The sequence below is a fragment of the Penicillium alfredii genome (assembly GCF_028826965.1).
Source record: "Penicillium alfredii strain IBT 34128 chromosome Unknown utg000012l_segment0_segment0, whole genome shotgun sequence".
NCBI classification, from domain to species: Eukaryota; Fungi; Ascomycota; class Eurotiomycetes; order Eurotiales; family Aspergillaceae; genus Penicillium; species Penicillium alfredii.
Window position 1 is genome coordinate 969,539 of NW_026622709.1, and position 24,221 is coordinate 993,759.

At 52.1% G+C, this 24,221-nt stretch overlaps 11 protein-coding genes across 11 annotated transcripts; 5 read left to right on the forward strand and 6 right to left on the reverse strand.

Annotated features, from left to right (window-relative positions):
- Positions 1-650: 650 nt before the first annotated feature.
- Positions 651-1,139, reverse strand: NUU61_009894 (60S ribosomal protein uL24; the record flags this gene model as incomplete). The annotated part of the gene is made up of 2 exons (XM_056660419.1): positions 651-923; positions 1,014-1,139. The coding sequence occupies 2 exons, from the start codon at positions 1,137-1,139 to the stop codon at positions 651-653; spliced, it is 399 nt and encodes a 132-aa protein (XP_056506917.1).
- A 522-nt stretch (positions 1,140-1,661) lies between these two features.
- On the reverse strand, positions 1,662-2,738 carry NUU61_009895 (uncharacterized protein; the record flags this gene model as incomplete). Its single annotated transcript, XM_056660420.1, has 3 exons — positions 1,662-1,703; positions 1,762-2,501; positions 2,675-2,738. The coding sequence occupies 3 exons, from the start codon at positions 2,736-2,738 to the stop codon at positions 1,662-1,664; spliced, it is 846 nt and encodes a 281-aa protein (XP_056506918.1).
- A 2,559-nt stretch (positions 2,739-5,297) lies between these two features.
- NUU61_009896 (uncharacterized protein) lies at positions 5,298-7,034 on the forward strand (the record flags this gene model as incomplete). Its single annotated transcript, XM_056660421.1, has 4 exons — positions 5,298-5,511; positions 5,606-5,867; positions 5,925-6,195; positions 6,246-7,034. The coding sequence occupies 4 exons, from the start codon at positions 5,298-5,300 to the stop codon at positions 7,032-7,034; spliced, it is 1,536 nt and encodes a 511-aa protein (XP_056506919.1).
- Positions 7,035-7,145: 111 nt separating this feature from the next.
- NUU61_009897 (Amidase) lies at positions 7,146-8,602 on the reverse strand (the record flags this gene model as incomplete). The annotated part of the gene is made up of 5 exons (XM_056660422.1): positions 7,146-7,276; positions 7,381-7,410; positions 7,512-7,790; positions 7,916-8,520; positions 8,568-8,602. 5 exons carry the CDS (start codon positions 8,600-8,602, stop codon positions 7,146-7,148), a joined length of 1,080 nt encoding a protein of 359 aa, XP_056506920.1.
- A 70-nt stretch (positions 8,603-8,672) lies between these two features.
- NUU61_009898 (uncharacterized protein) lies at positions 8,673-9,059 on the reverse strand (the record flags this gene model as incomplete). Its single annotated transcript, XM_056660423.1, has 2 exons — positions 8,673-8,801; positions 8,862-9,059. The coding sequence occupies 2 exons, from the start codon at positions 9,057-9,059 to the stop codon at positions 8,673-8,675; spliced, it is 327 nt and encodes a 108-aa protein (XP_056506921.1).
- Positions 9,060-9,529: 470 nt separating this feature from the next.
- Positions 9,530-10,650, reverse strand: alkB (oxidoreductase, 2OG-Fe(II) oxygenase family; the record flags this gene model as incomplete). The annotated part of the gene is made up of 2 exons (XM_056660424.1): positions 9,530-10,278; positions 10,356-10,650. The coding sequence occupies 2 exons, from the start codon at positions 10,648-10,650 to the stop codon at positions 9,530-9,532; spliced, it is 1,044 nt and encodes a 347-aa protein (XP_056506922.1).
- Positions 10,651-10,962: 312 nt separating this feature from the next.
- nimX (cyclin-dependent serine/threonine-protein kinase CDC28) lies at positions 10,963-12,092 on the forward strand (the record flags this gene model as incomplete). Its single annotated transcript, XM_056660425.1, has 4 exons — positions 10,963-10,999; positions 11,055-11,563; positions 11,615-11,778; positions 11,834-12,092. The coding sequence occupies 4 exons, from the start codon at positions 10,963-10,965 to the stop codon at positions 12,090-12,092; spliced, it is 969 nt and encodes a 322-aa protein (XP_056506923.1).
- A 1,081-nt stretch (positions 12,093-13,173) lies between these two features.
- Positions 13,174-15,937, forward strand: NUU61_009901 (uncharacterized protein; the record flags this gene model as incomplete). Its single annotated transcript, XM_056660426.1, has 6 exons — positions 13,174-13,608; positions 13,680-13,866; positions 13,927-14,452; positions 14,508-14,613; positions 14,666-14,857; positions 14,909-15,937. 6 exons carry the CDS (start codon positions 13,174-13,176, stop codon positions 15,935-15,937), a joined length of 2,475 nt encoding a protein of 824 aa, XP_056506924.1.
- A 193-nt stretch (positions 15,938-16,130) lies between these two features.
- On the reverse strand, positions 16,131-18,172 carry NUU61_009902 (uncharacterized protein; the record flags this gene model as incomplete). The annotated part of the gene is made up of 6 exons (XM_056660427.1): positions 16,131-16,237; positions 16,311-16,546; positions 16,602-16,692; positions 16,756-16,847; positions 16,985-17,385; positions 18,014-18,172. 6 exons carry the CDS (start codon positions 18,170-18,172, stop codon positions 16,131-16,133), a joined length of 1,086 nt encoding a protein of 361 aa, XP_056506925.1.
- A 539-nt stretch (positions 18,173-18,711) lies between these two features.
- NUU61_009903 (pfs domain-containing protein) lies at positions 18,712-21,726 on the forward strand (the record flags this gene model as incomplete). Its single annotated transcript, XM_056660428.1, has 3 exons — positions 18,712-19,146; positions 19,212-19,376; positions 19,522-21,726. 3 exons carry the CDS (start codon positions 18,712-18,714, stop codon positions 21,724-21,726), a joined length of 2,805 nt encoding a protein of 934 aa, XP_056506926.1.
- A 723-nt stretch (positions 21,727-22,449) lies between these two features.
- On the forward strand, positions 22,450-24,142 carry NUU61_009904 (uncharacterized protein; the record flags this gene model as incomplete). Its single annotated transcript, XM_056660429.1, has 2 exons — positions 22,450-22,607; positions 22,672-24,142. 2 exons carry the CDS (start codon positions 22,450-22,452, stop codon positions 24,140-24,142), a joined length of 1,629 nt encoding a protein of 542 aa, XP_056506927.1.
- Positions 24,143-24,221: the final 79 nt, after the last annotated feature.

A 24,221-nucleotide genomic window follows, 5' to 3' on the forward strand; every position in this document is an offset into this window, starting at 1 on the left:
TAGAGGCTCTCTTGAAAGTCCGTATCAGATGAAGCAGGAAATCGACACTGGTCTAGGGCTTCCCTTCACCTGCGGGTAAGCCCCTCTGAGACGGCGCAGGCAATTCGACAACCATAGCGTTCATGCGGATTTACTATTTATCTTAGGGCTCTGGGTATGCGTGTCCTGTCGGTCCTAGCAAGATTGCTCGACACTACGCAAGTACGGCTGATTTCAGCCACCCTCTAGGACCGGATGGTAAATCGACAGCATTGGAGAGACGCGTGCAGAGGATGGATGTGGTCACTGCGAGGTCTTACATCCTTTCGGCCCAAACCAAGGCCATCAGTAACCATGTGACCACATCTCGAAATCACTCTGCGCACTGGTCATCTATTGAGGCCCAGAATGCTGCATCTCAGAGCCTCTAGTTCTCCTAGAAAGCCACAGGGGAGAAGAAAAATGCAAGCCCCGTAGACCGAAATACTCGAGCACGAACTCGGGATAGAAGATGAAGGATTTTTTTCATTTTCATTCACCACATTGTACCTGGTTCCAGAATGACAGATGGGACCCCCTCTATTTTCTTTTTTCAAAGGAGTCCATTAATACACCGCGCCGTTAAACTGTCATTTGCAAAATGGACCTGAACCCCACACCGAAGAATTCCCTTAAGCCGACTTGCTCTGGACGGCCTCACGGCCCTTGGCGATGCGCGCGAGGATCTCCTCACGGTCCTTGTCCATGTGGAGCTTGGTGATAACGACCTTGGAGGGGGCGATGGGGATGGGAATGCTCTGGCCATTGGTCTTCTCGCGGACAACACGCTCGACGTGGATGGCGAATTTGAGACGGTAGGACGAGGTGACCTTGCCCTCGCGGCCCTTCTGGGAACCGCGGGTGATCGTGACGATATCGCCAACACGGATGGGGATGGCGCGGACCTGTTTAATGCCCTTCGGTTAGAATCACTGGGCCCTCTTCATGCTTTCTTCAGGTCTGGACCGGATTCGGGTGGCATTCAAAACACGTACGTTCTTCTCCTGGCGCAGCTCCTTCGAGAGAGGGGCCGACATCAAGATACGGCGCTGGCTGGAGGGCGCGGAGAAGTGCGCCTTGCGGGACTTGCTCCGCGAGGAGGCGATGGCTGTGGCACACATCAGTCAGTATGGAGAAAGAAAATTGGAAAAAAAAAATAGGTGAAAATGATTCCAATGGCGCGAACAGCATGCAGGACGAGGAAACACGCACCGTGGTTGCGAACAGTCATCTTGATGGGGCCTCCTTCAGGGTGTCGTGGATGGGGGTTGTCGTAGGTCGGGGATGAGGAGTCTTGCGTGGTTTGAATATTCGCGGGTCGCATTGTGCGTCACATGATGTGTCGCTCCGTAAGTCGGCTAGGGCTGCTATCTGAACTTTTATTGGTTGCAGAGACCCACATACCAGATTAGGTACATCGCCATCTATTGCCAATTGGTATCAATCTACAATCACTGAAGGAGCGTTCAGTCAAGATAAACTAGCTGTAATTATTCAATGCTGTTTAGATATGCCCACAGGGATATTTTGGTCAATCTCTTCCAGACCTACCAACTGCTTCTAAGACATCTTGATCGTAGTGGTTCCATACCCTATAAATATGACTACAAATACTCATATTCCTAAGAAGGTTTCGTAGCATACTAAAGAGAGGCCGGTGAAATGATCTTCTTCAAACAAATGAACTGTACAGTATCAAGTAGCAAATTCTGTCCATTGCAAGAGCAAAACACTAAACCTAACCATAACCCGGAACCTCAAGAGAGGAAAATCTGCGGCTATTCCCAAGACTGGTTGCTGGTTAGGAAACGCTCGATAATAAACATGCTGTCCCCTTTGCCGAGTTTTAACACCGAGCGCCATCGCCTCATCACAGATATCCATGTTCAACACGTTCATGCGAATATCATACTGCCTGATTCTCCTCTCCATTGGCGCTGACACCGCAAAGAAGTCTTTTTCCACCTCTGCTTTCTGGCGGTCATTGTTCCCATGTAGACTCGTTTGGGAATTCCGCAAAATGGAAAAGAGCCGGTCTAAGTTTGCAATCTCGCACTTGTATGCCTCCAGGATCTCGACCACAGACTGAAGCGTCAAGAATGACAGGTTCTCGAACAGCTTCAAGCTGGCAATGCCGCTATTGATACTCCATTCACTTAAAGAACGGTTGAGAAGATGAAGCTCGCCTAGTCGAAATTTGTGGGTCAATCCGGTGCCCAGGTAGAGCGCCTCGAGCCGAATGTAAAGAGAGCGGATCTCTCTGTTTTCGGCCTGATACAGACCTAACCAGACATTCTTCCAGAGTTGGACGATCCGGGATTCCAAGTCCTCGCGGGTGGGTGTCTGCCTTTGGGATTCGACTCTGGCACAATATTGAGGAGGGTTGTGGGGGCGTTTGGCCACTTCGGCATGATTGGGGCGGTCACTCTCAGCCGCTGTGCCGCTATAGATAAGGGGGTGCGGCGTCTGCGGTATTTCCTGATCTAGATATAGAGATGAGTTGATGAGTTGGGCTTGCTGACTGTTGTGGAGATGGGGAATGTCTACCTAATGCAAGAAGTAACCCTAGGATTGGGTATCGATGAGGATAGATGGAAAAAGTTTAATAGTTTTCGAATGAGCTTGTGAGCTCGACTGGGTCTCGTTGCGATAGTACGAATAGGCTCGCTTTGTGGAAAGGTTGGCACAATGCCACTCGGATAATTGAATTTGTACTTCATCTCTGGTGTTGTGTTTAATCTATAGATAGATTTACATTTGGGCTATCTTATGTATTCCAAGGGCTCTTGATTATGTCAATGTTGTAATGATGGCGTCCATGTCTACCACCTCATCGAGGAACATCAATCCGGCACTTTCTGCGCTTCGCAAGACTTATGAATCGAAGACATCATTAGCAGGTATTTGCTAAGTATACATGTTTTCTCAGGAAGAGTAATTTTCGGCTTTTTGACAATAGTGGAGAGATTGACGTGATAGGGCTAGCATGAAGATGCTGGGCACTTCATAGTATAATTCCTGGATCACTTAGATGTACTGGCAATGATGGCGAGATTTTGACGGGGAATTTAGGGCTGTCTCACTTGCATTATCTTGGGACGCTACATTCTTCTTGGCCTTCTTGTCTGAAGAAATAGAGATTCCCCATCGATTGGTAATAGCTTCGTTCCCGAAATATCACCGGAGATATATCACATCCACAGTATGCACGGCAATATCAAAAACCATGAATCCCCAAATGACCGCCTTCATTCAAGCTGAGATTGGGGTCAGGTACAATGTACAATACTAGTCAATTCTCAGATAAAGAATCTTCATTGAATACAAGCTACTAACCCCCACTTGGCGAATTATGAGGACTACTTAAACTAAATATAAGAGATTTTAGGCGATTTTATTAAGGAGGTTAATAGATTACCCTATCGAGACTGTACCTTCGAGGCCGGCTACGGCGACTACATTAAATATAACCATGACCTATATCTAACTGAGAAAAGCTTCGATAAAGGGATTGTTTAAGCTTTACGTGATCGACTGCCTTACAAAGTGCTCAAACGTAAACATAATATCGAATCGAATTCTTTGAATAGTAAATATATATTATACTAAATGGTCCGAGTCTAAAAAGAATTATAAGATCATGTTTACGCACGCGGATTTATATCCAAGGAATATCCTCGTTTGGCTTAATAGAACGGTTATTCTATTAAACTAGGGTTTAACTGGATTCTAGCCGGAGTATTGGGAGTTCTACCGTGCTATGTATAATCCACCCGAAGAGCCTCGTAGGATTGTATAGTAGAGAAATTTATTCCGCCTTTTTAGATTGAATATAGTGTGATAAAGAGAATATTTGGGACTACGTGGAACTGAATAGAGGAAATAGTCTCCTGTTTGCAGGAGAGGGCTTCTTGGAATTTAGATCTGATCATAGTTGACATAAAATACTACAATACTATACTATCTCAATTAGAATAGGGTCTTTATATATGTTTCTGGTTTGTCGTATAGATTTAGAAATTGCTATGAAGGCCTCACCACATAAAGCGCTGGATCTGACCCAGCTCCTGCGGCCACTCAAATTCCTTGTAGAGGAAGACATAACCGGCCACTGCGTTGATTATCATGAACCACACGGTCTCCAAAAACGGAATACATTTCACTTGTTTTAGGTAAGCTTTCTCTAGAATTATCCGATATTTAGCACTAGGGAAGTTAACCGAGGGTGAGACCATGCTTACTGCGCAGTTTCTTCTAAAGTCCGCTTGTTTTCATTGTTTTTACGTATATATATCATCAGATTGGCCATATTTGAGGTGCAAAAGGGAGTAAAATAAGGGGGTGAAGCAGTAGAGAGAGTACAAAGTACAAACTTATTATTTAACGCGTTTGCTGAGATTATCACTATAGCTATGGCCCTATCTACGCGCCAGAAGCGCTTCTTTACGGCCCCTAGCCTCCCCCACCCTGCTCAACAGACTTTTTATGCACCCGCTTAGGTATATATCTTCGCCCAAGGAGCTGGCTATTACAAGTGTCCTGATGTCTCTCTTAGACTCTTTCAAATTTTCTTCTCTTTATCTATCTTCTCTCCGATCATGCAGCCGAGACTTTTTGTGCACTCGCTTGGGTGCATATCCATTCTTGGGTATTTTCTCGTCCTGGCCATGGCAAAAATATAACATGGCCTAAAGGAGTACCTAACATCGGCTTTGCTCTGCCTCTCGACAAGCCATCCCATTCCCATTCTTTGCATTCAAGAAGAAAGATGGTACCAGACAACCACAAAACAACAATTTACATTTATTTCGAACAACAAGCTCGGTGCTCCTTCGGCATCTCTCGCTTTCAGAGCCGATGATAGTGGTGGGAAGGGTGTCGGACTTATGTTATCGATTTTGCATTTGTATACTGATTCGCGATCTCACTTTGCCTACACTATATCTCTGTACGCCTGCACGCAAGACAATTGTCGCTGTATCTCTATAATCGGCAGCCTAGGCTAGTAGTAACGTGCGGAGATACCATCTTTATCTTTTTAATAGCCACTGAATAGATTAAACAGAAAATATTGACACTGGTAAAAGAGAGCGAGGTTGTTATTATCAAATGTTCAATTCGCCTAAGTGAAAAGGCATCGGAAAAGCTTGGCGTCTCCTCTCCGACCTCCCCATCGCCATAATTTCCGTCTTGCGCCTGATGTCATGAGTCACCCTGTATAGATTCTCGCTTCAAGTCCCCGCCTTTGTATTTCAACGTTCCTCCTATCCGCCCTCATCATGAAAGAAGAAACTCCTCGCGACACGTCCGAGGATTTGGGCGACGAAAATCAAGGATCCAAAACTGGAGGCAACCCGGCCCTCAAGGACCGCAAATGCCAGTACTGCCAACAGGCGTTTACCTCCTCCTCCCTCGGTCGACACCTCGATCAATTTCTCTTCAAAAAGAAACCCGACGGGGTTCACGATGTCGAGGAGATTCGGCGCATCCGCAGTGGGATCACTCGTCGCCAGGGCCCGCACCTCGTCAAAGCGCGAGGGTAGCCCGGACCACACATCGAAGAAGAGTTCTGCCGACTCATACACAGGCGAGTCTGCGTTCAAGCCGCGAGACCCCTCGGTGCGCATGATGTTTAATACGCCCACCTGGCATGCGACTGGGGTCATCAACGACATCCCCAACCCGAGTCGCGCATTGGACGGACCTCGACAGCCACCATCGCAGTCCCGGACAGCATCGCTGCAACTGCCCGACTATGCAAGCAGGGGCGCCACCGCCAATAACCCGGATACGATGAAGGCGCTGGAGCTTGCATTGCGAGAGGTGCTCGACAACATCAAGGCTGCCACGTGAGTGTGGGCGAGCTAAGCTCCAGGGAATGTATTTGCTAACACAAATATGCCCAGATCGCGCGCATGTCCTCCGCTGTCGCCATTTGACATCGATATCCAAGCTCAGACGTTTCCTTCACTCTGCCTACAGCTCCTGCCGCCCCCTCCAAGCCTATTCGCATCGCACCCATTCCCTTCTCCGTCCTCCTTCCCGCTCCAACCGCCCGGCGCCGAACACCTCGACATTGTGCGCCAAGCATTACATTCCAAAATCGCACAATGGCAAGCCGATCAGATCGCCGCGGACTCCTCAACACCGCTTCATGCGCGACCGTCGAACAGTAGCGTCGACCGCGGCATGATCCATCGAAGCGCCCAACAACACGAAGAAATCAGCCTCCGACACCTGGGGATTTCCTTCGATCATTGGATTTCCTCCCCCTCGAAACCCGCAACGACGCATGGAAACTAGAACTCACGCGTGCATTTGCCCGCGAGGCCGAGAAGCGCAAAAGTCTGGACGAGCAGCTCGTCCGCGTGCAGCAGGAGGCAAACCAACTGCGCGCGCAGGTCGAGCGTCTCGGGTCCTGCCAGTGGCCCCGCGAGTTTGCGCTCTTCCCACCAGATACCCTCCCCCTACCCCGCGACGTGGCCCGGGAACTCGACGGGAAGGACAGCCACATCAGCGCCGACTCCTCGAGGTGGGACTACGACAATGTGGTTGCTAAGTGGCGGCGTGTCGTCATGCACGACAAAGGCATGGGCCGTATCGGTGTCGGCTATGCCAACAACAGTCCCCTGATGGATTCGGATCAAAGCTTGCGCCATAGCCCCGACGTCCGACCCTCGCGTCCCGGCGAAGACACCTCGGCTCATCCGAATCGCCTTCGCCCCTTACAGTCTGCCCCGGCTATGAGTCCCGACCCTGCTACTGCGTCCACCCCTGCCTCCTCCACTCACTACGCCTCCCCTTACTCGCACGCCGATCCTCGAAGTCCGCCGAGTGCGGGTGCCAGTGGTGCGCCCCAGGCTAAACGCCCGCGCTTGATGAACGGCTCCGAGAGCCAGCCTGGTGCTTTGTCGGATGCGGGCTCGGCCAAATCCACCTGGCCTTCGTCCACACCCGCTCTGTCGAATCTCACTGCGCCGTCTGGTCAGACACCGCCGTCTTCTGCTCGAAGGTAGTTCGGCTTAATATAGTTGATTTATATAACATGGGCGGAAAAGGAGGTGAGGGAGTTTAGGAAATACTCATTGTAAAATGCATTTGATTCACATATAGTCAATTTATGTTTGTTAGCAGGCTCGTCTCGCTTCTCGGGCAATCTCCTCGCCCAGATAATCCGCCAGTGTTAGCATCTTCTCTTCCTGTAGTCGTCCCAGCAGTTGAACTCCCACGGGAGCACCATCATAGGTATCCGCATTGTCTGATATAATTAGTCGGGTATTCCCACCTTTTGTTTTGGCTGGGGGACGAAAGAAAAGAGAAGGAAAAAGAATAACATCTTTCCTTAACGAAGATGGAACTCACAATCCCATTCTACATGCTGATCCGCCGCCACTAAAGCCGGATCAGATGGACGCACGTCCACCGTCTTATCCGCCAAGGTCATCGGAACCGTGACACAGGTATAGTCCAGCACATTCACAAAGGACGTATACCCACGAAATCATACTGGCCCGGGATGACGGCGACATGCGGCACCAGTGGACAGAACACGCCATTGACGGGGCAGCCGGTGCCGGTCAGCGTGGCTGTGCTGTTCCAGTAGCCCATGTAGCGTTTCTGATACTCGCGCTTGGCGACGTTCAGTGCGGCGATCTCGGATGCAGGCAGCTGCGGGCCGGCTGTGTTGATGATGACTTGGGGCGCTTGCGGTTCGCCAGATAGGCCGAGGTGGTGTCTGAGGTCTGCACCGCCGTCCATGTTGAAGGTTTTGGCTTGGGCGCGGTCAGTACTCATTTCATTTTTGTGTATGATTCCATATCAGACCCCCCCCCCCCCCCCCCCCCCTTTCTGTCTTTTGTTTTGTTTTGATTTTAGGGTTGGCATAGCAGGTATAAACATACGGCCAGCTTATGGGCGGTGACATGCGACGGCGGGTCCCAGGCAATGACTAGATGTCCCAGTCGCTTCAGGGTTTGTTCAACCAGCTTCAATCCCCTCGCAACAAGCGGGTGAACCCGCGCCACGCCGTTGTAGTGCATGATCGCAAACGCGAGGGACGACAAGCCTGCCCTCGCTTGTTCAATCAAGGCACGCGTCTCGTCCACGATGGCCTCCCGCCACGGCAGCTCGAGAACCAGCGGGTCATGGTACCAGGGCTCCTGGTCGAGGACAGCCCGACACAGCATGGACAAGGATCGGGCTGTGGGCGCGAGCGGGCCGATCACAGACAAGATGGTATTCTGGCCATCGATGGAATTCGCAGCGCCCTGGTAAGGGATTCGGCCTGACGAAGAGCGCAGCCCAAATAAGTTGTTGAATCCAGCCGGTATGCGCACGCTGCCGCCAATGTCAGTACCAAAGCCGGCCGGCGATGCCCTCATCGCAATTAGTACTCCTTTGCCCCCGGAGCTGCCGCCGCTGGACAGGAGCCGGTTCTTGGGATTCCATGTGTAGCCGATGACATTGTTGATCATCTCAGTGGCCACCAGCGTTGCTGGTACGCTAGTCTTGCAGTATAGAACCGCTCCGAGATTGCCCAGTTCTCGTACCAGCTCGCTTTCGTCAGTCCCACGACGGGGGTCATCGCGGTGACCTTGGAAAGTGCTGATTCAGCCCACGTAGACCATGGTCGTCTTTACACCCTTGACATGAAATCAGTCCTTTATGCTGATGGGAAGTCCGTGCAAGGGACCCATGGGGGCTTGGTGCCCCGCGAAGAAGGCATCTAATTGTTTAGCGTTTTGGATCGCAGCATCGAAAAAGATCTCGTGCAGACAATTGACCTCCACGGAAGCAGGTCAGTCTTCTTGGGGGTTGAATTGGGTTCGTCACAATATACCAACTGATGAGCCAATGCGGCGCGGTGACAACAGGCCTAGGTGACCCCAACAGCCGACCAGCGACCTGATGTGGTCTGCGTTGTAATATCCACGGCATCGGACTCCGTGATCTCGATCTCGCGTGTATTCAGGAACTGCTGGATATGCTTGGTTACATCCTGTAGTTCTGTGGCGGGGGGCACGGGGTCTTCCAAGCGTCATTTCTTGGGGATGGCATTAAGGATCAATTGGCGTTTAACTTCACCTTGTGCGCACCAGGAATCCGTGGCCATGATGAAGACTGAGAAAAGAAGCAGAAATAAGGAGTGACGCTGTTTACTTTCTGATCGGGTGCGGGGCCGTTGGAGTCATTCTGCGATACCCGCGCTATCTACGGAGCGCGATTCTGCGGTTGCGTTACCTCGGGACGATCATGACTGGTATTTGGTCTATCTGAGCCCGTGGGTTTCTCCGGACCTTCGGTGTGTAGATCCCATCTGCTCATCAGCTTCCCCTGTGGAAGGCAATGGCGGTTGCCGCGAGTCGGCCCTTCTGGCGTGAACACAGACAGGGCTCCCAAACAGCATGGGCATGCAAAGGTCGCCATGTACTGAGAGACCCTGGTGGATTGTGGGTGAAGCTATAGCATAGCAGCCCAATAAGGGATATTCCTTAGCCAAGGAGCTCCGGGCTTATGAAGCGGAAGAACTGGTCATCTGCCGCACATTGAGATTGATCCGTTTACCGGACATCCAGCCCTTCCACATCTCAAAAGGAGCGGGTGGAGCTCCCGGCACATTCTCCCCGGATGATGGCCAGTCGGTCAACCATTGGGGACAAGTCGATGGCAAAATCTTGGGAACGCCGTGCCAGGCAAACCGCGACTTGCCATTCATGTAGACCGCATCGCCCGATCGCAAGCGAATGATCTCGCAACCATTGCCATCGTCATGGCTCACTAGAAATAATCCGTCGCATCCAAAGCTCACACTGATCAGACCTACGTCACACTTCTCGCTCACGTCTCGGTGCACATTGAGGGTGTCTCCGGCAGAGTAGAGATTCAGAATCGCTGCTTGGGCTTCGGTTTGCGGGAAGGCAGCACGTAGTAGCTTGGCAATGTCCTGTGGAAACACCCGGGGAGCCTCCGAAGGGTATACTTTGGCGGACCAGTCGTACTGGCCACCCAGTGTAACCCAACGTAATTTCTTTTCCAGGACGCTCTGGACGGTAACGGGCTTGTGAACCTGGGGATCCTTCGGATGGAAAACACGAGTTGGGTCGTCCGCGAAGAACGATTGGCCCGAGTCGGGGTACGTCACATCGTAATGAAGATGAATATTGGTTTGATGCTCATGATTGGGCAAGTCTCGATGGAAAAGACGCGATAGCATTTCAGTCTGAATTGTGGGTGGGAATAAAGAGGGGATCAACAGAAGACCTGTCAGGGGTCAGGAGTCCGTTCTTTGATCCTGCTGGAGTCAGTCGCGAGGGGAGTGGAGGCAAGACAATGCTGACCAGAGACGGAATCGTGTGTCAAAACAGGGATATTCTCAGCCAAAGGCGCGTCTTCTTTGGCCGCTGCATGGTTCCCACGGATAAAGTCATCGAACGCCAGCCGGAGATCCTGACTGGACATATACTGTGAGAGCGTCAGTCCCTCCGGCAGGTTGTCCGGGTCCAGTCGCTGCAGGTCGAGAATCCCGTGATCATGGTCAATATCTGCTAGGGGGATGCGGGAATATTTCTTATAGCAGAGCTGGAGCACCTCTGGAGGGCGATCGTGGGCACTGAGGCCTACGATGTGAGCCATGGCGAGGTCAAAAAGCCGCCGAGTTGGCGTAAGAGCGAAAGAAAGGGACGCGCTCACCGCCTTACGCGGGGGTTGTTTGTTTGTATCTCCCCACTATGTGGATTTGCTGGTTTCTCGACTCATTCACTTCTTGACCACCGTTTACCAAGACAATTGGGGTTCCCCTGCTGTGTCGAGATCGACAGGTGCGTGGTTGATCCCTTACTTCCCCAAATGCCTCCTGGCAATCTCCAGGTGTCACCTCCATTTTCCTCACCCCAAGTTCTCTAACTTCCCTTTACTACCAGAAACCAATTGGTAGTAACGGTCACCATGGAGAACTACCAGAAGATTGAGAAGATTGGAGAAGGTAAATGTCCTTGACGCGGTTGGTTGCATTGCAAAACTCACGCGTTGCTCGGTAGGGACCTACGGTGTGGTCTACAAGGCCCGTGAACTCAACCACCCCAACCGTATCGTGGCCCTGAAGAAAATTCGACTCGAAGCCGAAGATGAAGGTGTTCCTAGCACGGCTATCCGCGAGATTTCCCTCCTCAAAGAAATGCAGGACCCGAACATCGTCCAGCTGCTGAACATTGTCCACGCCGATGGCCACAAGCTCTACCTTGTCTTTGAGTTCCTCGACCTCGACCTGAAGAAATACATGGAGGCTCTGCCCGTTAGTGAGGGTGGCCGCGGAAAGGCTCTTCCGGATGGTATGAAGATGAGCACGAACCTGGGACTGGGCGAGGCTATGGTCAAGAAGTTTATGGCCCAGCTCGTCGAGGGCATCCGCTACTGCCACAGCCACCGGATTCTGCACCGTGATCTGAAGCCCCAGAACCTGCTGATTGACCGTGACGGTAACCTCAAGCTGGCCGACTTTGGGCTGGCTCGTGCATTCGGTGTCCCATTGCGAACCTACACCCATGAGGTATGGGCACAGCATCCCCGGTGAATAGCTGCGGCGTACTGACTCCTCTAGGTTGTGACTCTCTGGTACCGCTCCCCCGAGATTCTGCTGGGTGGTCGTCAGTACTCTACGGGCGTGGACATGTGGTCCGTTGGGGCTATTTTCGCCGAGATGTGTACGCGCAAGCCGCTCTTCCCTGGCGACTCGGAGATCGACGAGATCTTCAAAATTTTCCGGTAGGTGTGGCTCGAGCATATTGTATGACATGTGTTTACTGACGCGTACCTGCAGGGTTCTCGGTACCCCTAGTGAAGACACCTGGCCTGGTGTGACCTCATTCCCCGACTACAAGCCGACCTTCCCCAAGTGGAAGCGTCCCGATGCAGACCTCGTCCCTGGTCTGGAAGAAGCGGGCTGCCAACTGCTGGAGGCTCTGCTCGAGTATGATCCCGCACAACGGCTTTCGGCCAAGCAGGCCTGCATGCACCCATACTTCCGAAACGGCAGCTCGTACTACTCGGGACGTACCCAGCGCAACGGTTTCCACTAAGGACGCACTTCACCATGTCGTTCTTTTCTTTCTTCTGTTTCCCGTGTAATCTTATTCACTTCGGGGGTGACGATTACATGATGCTTCTGATTCACCGAGAACATGTACTGTTTTTTATGTACCTGGCGTTCATTAGGGAGTGATTCGGAGGGCCGGCTGACTGGGATGTTACAAGTGCTTTTAGTTAATCCAGGCGTACATACCCACACTTTCTTTCTCTTTTTCCCTTGTGGCTGAATAGTAGGGTGCAACACTGTCGTGTTCTACATCACCCAGGGTGTCGGTTTTCAGCCTCACGGGGTCAGGCACCAATCACGGCCTGAGTCATTCAATTCTTTCCCAATGTGACCTGGGCGCACCCGGCCTGGGAATGAATCATCTTGACGACCAGACCAATAAGACTCGCGAGCGAAAAAAAAAAAACGCCCAACTCGTATCAGAGCTGAACTTGAGAAGCCCCACATGGAGTGATGAGGCATCCATCAATGCGGAAGGCCAACACTGGACAGAGAGTGGTTTATTCTTGGAAATCAAAGGAAGTGGATTGCATCTCGGGCCAACGCTAACTGGGCCCATCTGCAGAAACGCATCCTTATTTTTGGGCTGCTGAGGGGGCCGTCTGAAGGAACCGTTGCTCCCGGCTGAAAGCAAAACAACCTTGAAAGAAGTTGGGGGGCCGTGCTGTGCTTGGCTGTGCTGTTGAGGCGGCTTATTCGTGGGTCGTGGACTCACGGCCACTCTAATGCAGCCCCCCTGCAGCCTTACGATAGAGAAACCACATGGAAAGGGTAAAAAAAAGAGGGCGACTGTGGCCAGAGAAGCCGACTGATGACTCTTTTTCTCCCGGCATCGGATGGGTGGCCGTGCAGGGGGATTCAAAACCCAGATGTGATTTGGGTCGAAGGCACGGTGGTCAGTGCGATATAAAGGGTAGATCACAGCACCCCCACTTCGGTCGTGTTCTTTCTGCAGTGGCGCAAGAGAGAGAACGGAAGAAGACGAAATCAAAGGAAATATTAATCGAGGCGACCCCGAGCCAGGAAAAAAAGCTAGTGGCTTTTCATCCCACTCAGCATAAGCAATGGATTACGACGACGACGTGATCTACGGGTCCTCGATGCCCCCGGCGTCTTCGCGCTCCAACAGCCGGCCGCCCCGTGCACGCTGCCAACCTCCACAGGAGTCGGTCAGGCAGTTCTGGGAGCAATTCAACACCAAGTACCCGGGGAAGGTGTACACGGTGTTGCCAGACAATCCGTACGCACGGACGCGGGCCAAGCGGGTACCCAACGGAGTGATTGAGGGCCACGAGGCCGTCAAATCGTACGAGCAGGCACGGCGTGAATGCGAGAAGTCGGTTGAGCGCATTGTCAAGGAGTGTGAGCGCGTGAACCAGAAATACACGGATCCGCACTTTGACATCGAGGTCGATCTCAAGTCGCAGCGGCGCCATTATCTAGATGGCCTCGATAAAGTCAATGAGGAGATGAGGCCGCGTGGAGTGAAGCGGGTGACGGTTCGTTTCTAACCCCAGAGTGGATATGGATGTTGGGGCATTTCACTGATTGAAACCGGGTTGGTGTCTAGGAAATCTTCGAGAAACCCCAGTTCTTTGTCAATGGGCCGACGGCATCAGATGTGCGCCAGGGCCATGATGGAGACTGCTGGCTCATGGCTGCACTGTGCACGATGGGCAACAAGGAGGGCCTGATCGAGAAGATGTGCGTTGCCCGCGATGAGAAGATCGGCATCTATGGGTTTGTTTTCTATCGGGGTAAGTGTGCTGGTATCGCCTTCTTGGTGGAAGGAATCGAGAGCTAAACCAGACTACCAGACGGCGAATGGCAGCAGTGCATCGTTGACGACAAACTGTATCTGCGTGCCGCCGATTATGATGAATCGGTGGATGAGCGACCTATCTGGGACGACATCAATCGCACCGACACTGAGGAAGAGTACCGCCGAGTCTGGCAGACCGGGTCTCGGGCGCTGTACTTTGCGCAGTGCGTGGATGAAAATGAAACCTGGCTACCTCTCCTGGAAAAAGCATTCGCCAAAGCCCATGGTGACTACTCCGCGATTGAGGGTGGCTTTGTTGGCGAAGCCATCGAGGATCTGACCGGTGGTGTGACGTCCGAGGTTCTGTCCAGCAACATCCTGGATAAGGACCGTTTCTGGAACGAGGAGCTCATGAAGGTCAACGAGGAATTTCTCTTTGGATGCGGGACAGGCCTGTTTTCCAACTGGTTAGACCCCAAGTACCGTGGTCCTCCGCGAGATCGAAAGGGGATCTCAGAGGACCATTCGTACTCGATCATGGAAGCCCGGGAGATTGACGGTCATCGCTTGTTGCGGTTGAGGTAGGTTGACAAATATATGCGCCCGATCTGAGTACACCCAGCTTACATCTATCAGAAATCCTTGGGGCAGGAAAGAGTGGCATGGCGCCTGGGGCGATGGGTCCAAGGAATGGACTCCAGAATGGATGGAACGACTTGGTCACAAATTTGGCAACGATGGCGTATGCATGTCTGATATCCTTCGGGTTTTTCTTGACTAACCTGCCAGTACAGTTCTTCTGGATCTCCTACCGCGATCTCCTTCGGAAATACCAGCACTTCGACCGGACGCGCCTTTTTGGACCTGAATGGACAATCACGCAGCAATGGACAACGTTGAATGTCCCGTGGTCTGCCGACTACCACAGCACGAAGTTTATGATGAATGTCACCAAGAGTGGCCCGGTCGTCATTGTCCTATCACAGGTTGGTCGTAACTCGTACATTACACATAAAACTCTAACTAACGCATGCCAGCTTGACACGCGCTATTTCAAAGGACTAGTCGGCGAGTACAGCTTTGTACTCAAGTTCCGCCTCCAAAAAGAAGGAGAAGAAGACTACCTGGTGCGCAGTCACAACAGCCACTTTATGGGCCGATCAGTCAACGCAGAGATCGCACTGGACCCAGGCCGCTACCACGTTCTGATGAAAATCACCGCCTTCCGACACGAGGACGTGGAGTCGACCGAGGAGATAGTGCGCCGGCTCGCCTCAGTCCGACGAGAGAAGCTCGTGCAGGTCGGGCTCTCGTACGATCTCGCACATGCCAAGGGGCTAGTGGGCGAGACAGAGCAGGAGCGAACAGAGCAGGAGCGACACAAGGCGGCAAACCGCAAGAAGCTGCGCGACGAGGCCAAGAAGCGGCTTCAGAAGGAATGGATTCGGGAACGGAAACTGGCAGCGCGACAGCAGCGCATGGCGGGCCGACGCGCGGGCCGTATGCCCAACGGTACCTCGCACGAGCGCAGTCCCGAGCGCGGACCTATTCCAGGACAAATGTTCACTGATAAACCGGTCCAATCACCCACAGACATGGGAAGCATTTCTAGTGAGAGTAGTGACCGCCGGCCGGTCACTGCCAACGGTTCCGTCCCGACTATCCAGTTCAACGGCCTGCATATGCGCCATGCGAGCGGATCTCGTCATCGCAGAACCGACTCTCCGCGCCCCAGTCTGGATACTCGCTTGGCTACGGACGGCCTGGATCTCAGCGACTTGGAGTTGCTGGACGGGTTCGAATTCGACAGTGACCTGGACATGCCACCCGATGACCCCGACGCAAAGAACCAGTCACAGTTCTCGGAGCTCGACGGACCGGCTGCTGATCCATGGAACGCAGTGTGCGTCGTCGGGCTGCGAGTTTACTCCAAGGATCCCAAGCTCAGCCTGGAGGTCGTGCGGCCTGTGCCTGAGAATGAGGTCGAGGCTCCTCTGGATCGAGACGATCCGGCGGCGTCTGCAACCATTGAGAAGGTCTCTTGGAACAGTCGCATTCCGATCTAAGCTAGGGGCAATGTGTATGTGTGTTTTGTTAAAACGAGGTGTACGAGGATAGACTGTCATTATTTAGAACTGTTCTATAAAATCGTGATTCATGCAATGGATGTGCTATAGGCCGAGTTTGATAAAGAGCTAGCTTCGCAAGTAGTAATGGCTACGTGAATTGAAAACTGAAAGTGATAAACGCACCGGTGGTTCACTCTTGGGGGACCTCACTGAAAATCAACGCGCGCACTTCAATACTCTCCCGGGGAATCACATTTTCAGGCACATTCGAATGCCGGAATGATGCATGCGGGCAGCCTAGAAATGCACTCCAAAGGTTAGAGGTTGGTTCCATCTATCACTCGATACCTTCCATCATAGCAAGACTCACATTTACCCTCAACCTCCGGGTCTGAATCAAACATCTTGAGCAGAGTGACTTCATCCTTTCGCTGCCGATGCAAATAGTACCACCGATACTTCTCCCGGGCCATTGCATACATCGTAGCCCCAAGATAGTGCTTCCGGACATGGTCCGTTTCAAGCATGTCGTCGAGGGTGATGGTCCTAGCATCGCAGAGGGCTAGCGGTACGTCCTCGACGACGTCGGCGATAGGACGCCAGATACTGAGATCAGATGTCAGTTTGACTCAGTCTCTTGATTTATGTGCTAGGGCCGTACTTGACTACTCGGACTCGGCCTTGTAATAGGTGCTCTGCCTTATCTGGGAGATGAAGATGAGCTCGAGAAACCACGGCAGATGGCGCCTGGTCTAATTCAGTGTGAGGAAACGATCCAGTCAAGTGTCAATGAAAGTAGTGTTCTTCATGCATACCGACATGGACCTGACTAGCCGGAAGAAAAGACCGGGTCTTGTCGGCGGCATTGATACACGTCTCGACCTGCTTGCTCATGTCTCTATTCTTCCTGATCTGTGGGTATAGTCAGTGAATGTACCTTGAGAACGGGATATAGAACCAAAGCAAGAAAAGAGAAGGAATAAGCTTGCCCTCCAGTCAAAAAAGCAGATCTCATCTAGATCCCCCAGCTCATCACGCAGCAACTGCTCCAGCTCCGGCAGGTACGTATCCTCGACATCGGCAGCACTATCAAACCGCTGAAACCGCGTCGGATAGTTGCGAAAAGCGAACCCATGTGTGTCCAGCGAGTACGAATCTATATCCGGTCTGGCATCGATGATTTTCTCGGGCTTCCCACACACAAAGTGGATATTCGCGCGTCGCTGATCGGCCGCATCATCCGGGATGGGAGAGAAGATCTGGAAGGGTTTCTCGGTGTTGTAGAGGTCATCCCATTGGATATACATCAGCGATGCTTCTTCGTCGTGAGCCATGATAGCGCGGTAAGTGCCAACAAGGGAAGAATACCAGGGGAACTGGTTTGCGCAATCTCTGTGCTTCTTGATATCATCTTTAGTTCTCTTCGCCGGGATTCCAATCCTCTCCTGGCTGTGTTAGGCTATTGCATCCTGCCGTCGGCCAAGTAGGCTGTGTTGCACCCCCGCATCATCCTGTGCCCGGGTAGGGCGGCTACAGGATTCAGAGGCCCGTGTCCGTTGCCAGGTCTTTCTGTGCCCGGATGGGATGGGGTTGACGCCACTCGGGGGTACTGCGGGGAATGGGTCGATTCAGAGTGCCTGGATCTATCAGGGGCGGTTCTCGGGACTGATAATTCCACAAATATGCATTGGTAGTCACATCCACCGCATGTATTACGCCCATTCTAGCTCATTAAATGATCAAACCCGCCGTCTTATTGTGATATCTAGTTTTTATCATAATTTCTTATCATCCCATTCAATATAAGCTTGCTAAAGTTTGCAAGAGTAAGACAGAGGCCATGCTTCGCTCTTAGACCTTGTATATCCTCAACCGTAACCCTAATTCACACCCGGCCCAGATTAAACCACCTATATCTAATGTTTTAGGAACTTGTTCGAGTTGAAAGCATAGATATGAGTGTAAATTCACTGCGTAGATAAAATAATATGCTACCTCCCTCTCTGGCTCGACAGGCCTGGCAAAGATAAAATGGATCCAAAGCCCTCAGCCAGCAATCCCAGTGCACTGCACATTATACTCCTGCTTGAGATCAATCCAGTCCTCTCCATCCTTGCCCTTGTTGTAGGATTCACCCAAGGTCTTCTTCCACGGCTGGGTTCGAGCATCTTTCTTGGATTGGGCTTGGATCTGATCCACCCAGCTGGACTTGGTAGCTGGCTTCGAAGGCATCTTGGTAGTAATTCACTGGAACATATTTGTTAACCGTTGTCGAGATATTCCCAAGAAAGCCTCATTATACCTCGATGGTTTCCGCTCGGTGGATAAGAACTGCTTGACTGGGAGGAGCAGGTATAGTTTCTAACCAACAATCAACATCTGTTTCATGCGGGGGATCCGGGTGATTTATATAGACTGTCATATCTGATGTCAGAATACCACACCCCCAGAAATCACTTGACTTTACCAATCCCGGGCTGCCACATGGCAGAGCAATCACCCGGGTGCCGGTGAGGTGCAAGGCCTGTGACCAGTCTACGCGCCAGCCCCAAGCAGGCGTTGAGTGAGGCGCCCTCAACATGGGGCGGTGATCCTGCAGCGTACTGCAGGCCCCCCTGCTTGACCCCCTCACTTGTTCAGCTGCGATGGAAATAGCAGCGATGCACTAGTGTTGGGATTCAACGTAAGTTCGAATCCTCATTAAAGAGAGAATATCCTGGTCGATGAAATCCAAGCAATGTATTGAGTCGTGAGATCTTACATCAGGCAAGATGGCATCGCTGGTGCGCCATCTATGCTGTTTCGGCTCACCATCTTCCAAATCGACCAATTCGAGGGAGGAAGCCGTCGCTCTCGAGAAGAAACCAGGGAACAGTCGACAGTCATCCGAGACCGAGTTCGACCTGTATATCGATGAAGGAATCAACCTCCAAGAGAAGCTGTGGCAGGCAGCGGTCAGCGATAAGTCACAATGTATCGCGATCAGCCAGCGACAGAGCCTGGGAACTTTTACCACGGCCAGCTACGAGAGTTCGCTCCAGAGTCTGCGCGGCAAATGTCGCTCGAATTCGCTCTCGCGATACCAGCCCCATGTCGAGAGGGTGCTCGGTGGAATCAAGCCCTTTGTCGGCGCCTTGAATACAATGGTCTCGTCGCATCCGGAGGTCGCAGGTCTGGTTTGGGGCGCGACTCAGATTGTCCTAGAGGTATGAAGTTTTTTGATGAAAGTCTGCCGAAACTCAAGACGCATTTGTCTCATTAATATATACAGGGTGCCCTCCGCTACACTTCGATTTTTGAAGAGATCAGCCGAATTATTGAAGATCTGGCGCAGGTTCTTCCACGATTCGGGGCGTTCCTGGATATCCTGCGGACCCCGAAGTTGCACACGGCGCTCCGAGAGGTGTACTGCATTTACATCGACTTTTGCTCGGTGGTGATAAGTTTCATTTATAGAAACTCCTGGAGTACGTTGTTTGGACTTGTTTTTGTTTCCCTTTTTCACCATCCAAAGCCTGGTCTGATACCCCGTAGAAACGTTCTTGACAATTCACTGGTCCTCGGTCAATGCCAACTTCGAGGAAACCAAGCGCCTCTTGAGTCGGTCCAAAGTAACCTTCGAAGATGAGGTACAGCTCGCAATCGTCCAGGTTGAAGCGGCGCGCCACCAGGAACTCTTGTTGCGATTGCCGCATGGCAAAGAAGACCCCGACGAGCCAGTTACTCAAGGTCTCCTCGCACAGAATCCTCGGTTCACAGGACGGAAAGCCATTCTAGAAAGGATACACAGTCGTTTGGATCACAGTGGCGAAACGTCACCCGAAGACTGTCGAATGCGATCATGTACCGTCCACGGCATTGGAGGAATTGGAAAAACCGAAACAGCCCTAGAGTATACCTACCGGTACCGGTCTTATTACACACATATTTTTTGGTTCCGAGCCGATTCGAGCTCAGATTTGCTCGACTCATTCTTGAAAATGGTAACGACCTTGGGACTAGGCAAGGAGGATATGTCGTCAGAGAAACTGGTTGCCGAGGGACTGAGGTGGTTGAGCAACACAACTGCCAGATATCTTCTCATCTATGACAATGCAGAAGAGCCGCGGACCATCCTTCCTTTCTGGCCCAGTGGAGTGCACGGCACTGTTCTGGTGACCAGCCAAAACCCGGGTTTAAGCGATATCACTTCGTCTGCGGTCGAGCTTACCTCGATGACTCCTGGCGAAGGCAGTTTGCTGATTCAAAGTTATTTGCAGAGAGGAAGGTCCGAACAGGCGGAGGCAAGAGCCCTCTGTGAAGAGCTTGGCGGACTTCCTCTTGCCATTGCACACTTTGCAGGATATGTTGCAAAGTCTCAGTGCTCACTGCAACAAATATCATCTTCGCTCCAAGAACGTCTCAAGTCAAGTCAGATCTGGTCATCGGACAGCGTGGCTTCGAGAGACATGCATGCGCGGACTCTCAGCACCGTGTGGGATCTGGCGATGCACAGACTGACGCCGGATGCATATGAGCTTCTGCGTCTGTTGGCATTTCTGAGTCCAGATTCAGTCCCAGAGGAAATGTTCATTGGCCCCGGGCAGGAAGAAACAACTGAGGAATGGGATTATTGGAGTGTTCACAAGTATTGTTTACCCAGCTGTCCACGGAGTGACTCGGTGGCTAATGGAATCGTCAGGTTCAACGAAGCCGCCAAAGTCCTTAGAGAACGCCACCTTGTCGATCGACTAAGAATGAACGATGGCAGCGCAGCAATCAAGATTCACCGAGCTCTGCAGCGAAGCATTCTCCACAAGCTTGATCAGGATCCAACACTACGGCAGCATGTATTCGATACCGCTGTCTCGATTGTGCGCAGGGCCTTCCCACTTCAGAGTCTGGCCAAGAAGGGAGATACCAGCCAGTGGCCCGCGAACAAGAAATTCCTTCCTCATGTCAACAGCCTCAACACCTGTGTTACGCAGGCTGACCCGCCGATGGGCCATAACCTCACGTTAGCCGAGCTCGAACGGGATGCCAGCTGGTTCTTGCTGAACTGGGAAGTTCGTCCTACTGCCATCCCATTGCTGGAGGGAGCGGAAAGGATCTGTCGTGGAATGATCGCCACAGAAAACCCCAAGATTGCTTCAATCTATGCTGATGTGCTCTGCACGATGGCATCCTATGATCAATACGACGGCATCGAGGGCCGAGAGCGTGGCCTGGAACGCACTGGGATGGCATGGGAAATCCGCGAGAGAGAGTTCCTTGACAAGCCTACCGAAGATGTTCAACCCGAGGACTACATTAACCTCGGACGCACGTTGGGCGATTACGGATGCTGTTATGCCCAAATGGACCGTATACACGAGGCTAATGAATGTTGGGAAAAGATGCTCGGTTTCTACAAAAAGGCAGGCACGGAAAAGACCCTCACTGCGCGATTTGGACAAGTATATGGAGACTTGGCGATGGCGCGTGCCGCACAAGGCAGACATGAGGAAGCAAAAGCATACGCAAGGAATAGTCTGCGGTTACTGGAGCAAGCGCTGGATCCCGAAAACCATTTCCGAGTCTTCACGACATTCATACTCGCTTTCTCGACGTTCGCTGCTGGTGACATTGAGGATGCTCTTCAATTGCATCGAGATGCTCTCAGCCGGAACCTGGAAGACTTGGGTCCATCACATCATCTCACCTTGGCTAGTCGTTACAATGTGGCTGTGGGTTTGCATAGAGTTGGGGATCTCGAAGGAGCGGAGTGCGTTTTGTTCCCCAAGCGCTCCAGACAGGGATCAAGCTGACTGTTATTTTAGGGAACAACTCCGTGAGATTTTGAACACCAACAAAACCCTCGACCAATACCAATGGCGAAGAGACGACGAGGCACGGGTCTATTTCCGTCTCTCGCTCATTTTGCGAGCTCAGCATCGTCCTACTGAGTGTCATTTCTTTGGGACGAAGGCAACCATGATGCATGACCAGGAGACTGGAGAACTGTCCATAGCTCCCGATGGAACCCAGCCCAGCGATGAAGAGCAAATGGCTCGCTATGATTATCGAGTTTCTCTTTGGCATGGCAGGACAAGTGGGCTTTGGGGCAATGGGGGAAGATGGTAGGGTCGAGCCGGATTTTTATTGAAGAGCGTATGATAGAAAGCATTATTATCGGGTCTTTCAAGCACGACTCGATGGGACAGTCTCTGGTTTTCGGGCAATTCATTCTTGTATGTTTATGGTCAGACAGGGATCAACGATGTCTATTTACACAAGCAGTCTACATACTGCCATTGCAGTAATTCAGGCTGTCTTTTATTACTCTACATTCTTTCTAGAAAAAGGCACCATAGGTTCTGTATGAGAAACAGTCCCTTGATGTGCGACAAAAAAAGAGTAGAGACGACCGACGAGGTTGCGGGAGAACTGCAAAAAGCGGCAAGGCTTAATCCCCGAGAAGGGTCAATTCCTCACTTGGCACAACCTCCCTCGAAGATCCTTAGCAGAGCCTAAATACATCAAATGGCGCAATGCGCCCATGGATTTACTCCTCCAGTCTTCGGCTCTTGCGTCCGCGCAGAGGAGTTGCCACCGCGTACCGGGGCGCGCGGTTTCTCTCGACTTCGCTCGACTGCGTCGACGAGACCGTGTCGATTCCTGCCGGAAACAATGGATTAGTGTCGTTGCAGTGAGTTCCCGTGCAACACGTCCTGATCATATTTGGAGTCATTCAATGCTAAGCCCATCCCCAGAGTGACGCGTCCAACCGCGTCAGGCCCATCCCACGGGCAATCTTCGCGCCCGAATGTTATTTTGTATCTCCCACCCGGTCCCTTGTTTCAGGAGACGGGGACAAATCAAGAAAACCCGCAGGATTCGAAATCCTCGGAACCAGGGAGTCATTATGGCGAATGGGAACTCGCATCCCCATACGCAAAGACTCTCCCCCAACATGTCCTCGCGTCCACGACGGCCGCGACAGTGGTCACGGTCAACTATCGCCTGGGAAAGATAGAGGCACCGCGGATCTCATCCCTGGAACCAACCCCGGATTCCCAGGACTCGCTCGCCATCAACGATGAGGCACTCCGTGCATTCAATTCCCGCCCCAGCTTCTTTCAATATCCGACCCCGGTCCATGACACGCTCGCCGGGTTCGACTGGATCCAGACCCATCTCCAGCCTACGCACATCGCAGTTTTCGGCTCCCATATCGGCGGATCCCTGGCTCTTATGCTCGCTTTGACCGAAGCACAGTCGGTGCGGGCCGTCACGGCATTGGAACCAGTCTGCGACTGGCCTGGCTTGGATGAGTACTGTGCAACCGAGGTTGAACCAGCACATATGCCTCTGGATTTGAATGACACTGGTATTCCCCGTGCGGAATCCTCAGTCACCGCATATACGAAGCAAACGCGACCACCTAAGAAAAAGACCGCAAGAGTGGCGTCGCCGGACCTGGTCCCGCTGCTTAAGGCGCGCGAACAGCTTTTCTCGTCCCCAGAACGCTGTTTCGACGCATTCGCCTCCCCGATTCTCTTTCTACGCTCCGCAGGAAGAGACGTTCCCCGAAAATTCCCTCGCTATCTCACAGGTCCAGAGTATCCGGTCCCGGTCTTGCAAAGCTCTCCCATGACAACCACCACAGAGCAAACCGCCGCTTCTGATGACGATTCCTGGGACCGGGAACCGGACCCGTCTCTCGAGTCTGACGAGGAAAAAGCCATCTACGGAAAGTCCACGTCCACTCTCCCCGATAGTTCCTCGGGAGTGGCTCGCCGCCGAAAGGCTCTCTCCCGCTGGCCTCCATACGGACTCGATTACGGGCTCAGTGGCCAGACCTGGTCAGGCCCGGGAGATGGAATCAGCCGGCTTGAGCTGACGCTGCCCTGGGTACGGGTTTTGCTGCGGGAGCCACTGGCGGGATTGTCACCCGCTGCCCTGATAGACTCATCATCTTCGTCACACTCAAAACTGTCCAGGTCTAACCACCCTGGCCCGGGTCCTACGGTTCTTGCTCGGCAAGCGGGTGAAATGGTGTCTGTTATGAGACGAGCTTGTTTTTGGGGTCGTGAGAAGGGGTTCGGGGAGCGGAGAGTGACCTTATCGTCCCTTCAGAACATTCAAACTCAGGATGCCGATAGCAACCGGGATGTTATAACACGAGAGGTGGGAGAGTGGCTGATAAGTGTCTTTGAGGAGTCTATTGAAAACAGGGAGTAAGAATATGAAACCGATATATGAAAGCAAAATTGATAGGTGTGATTTTAAAGCCTTATCAACTAAATAAGAGGGATCAAGA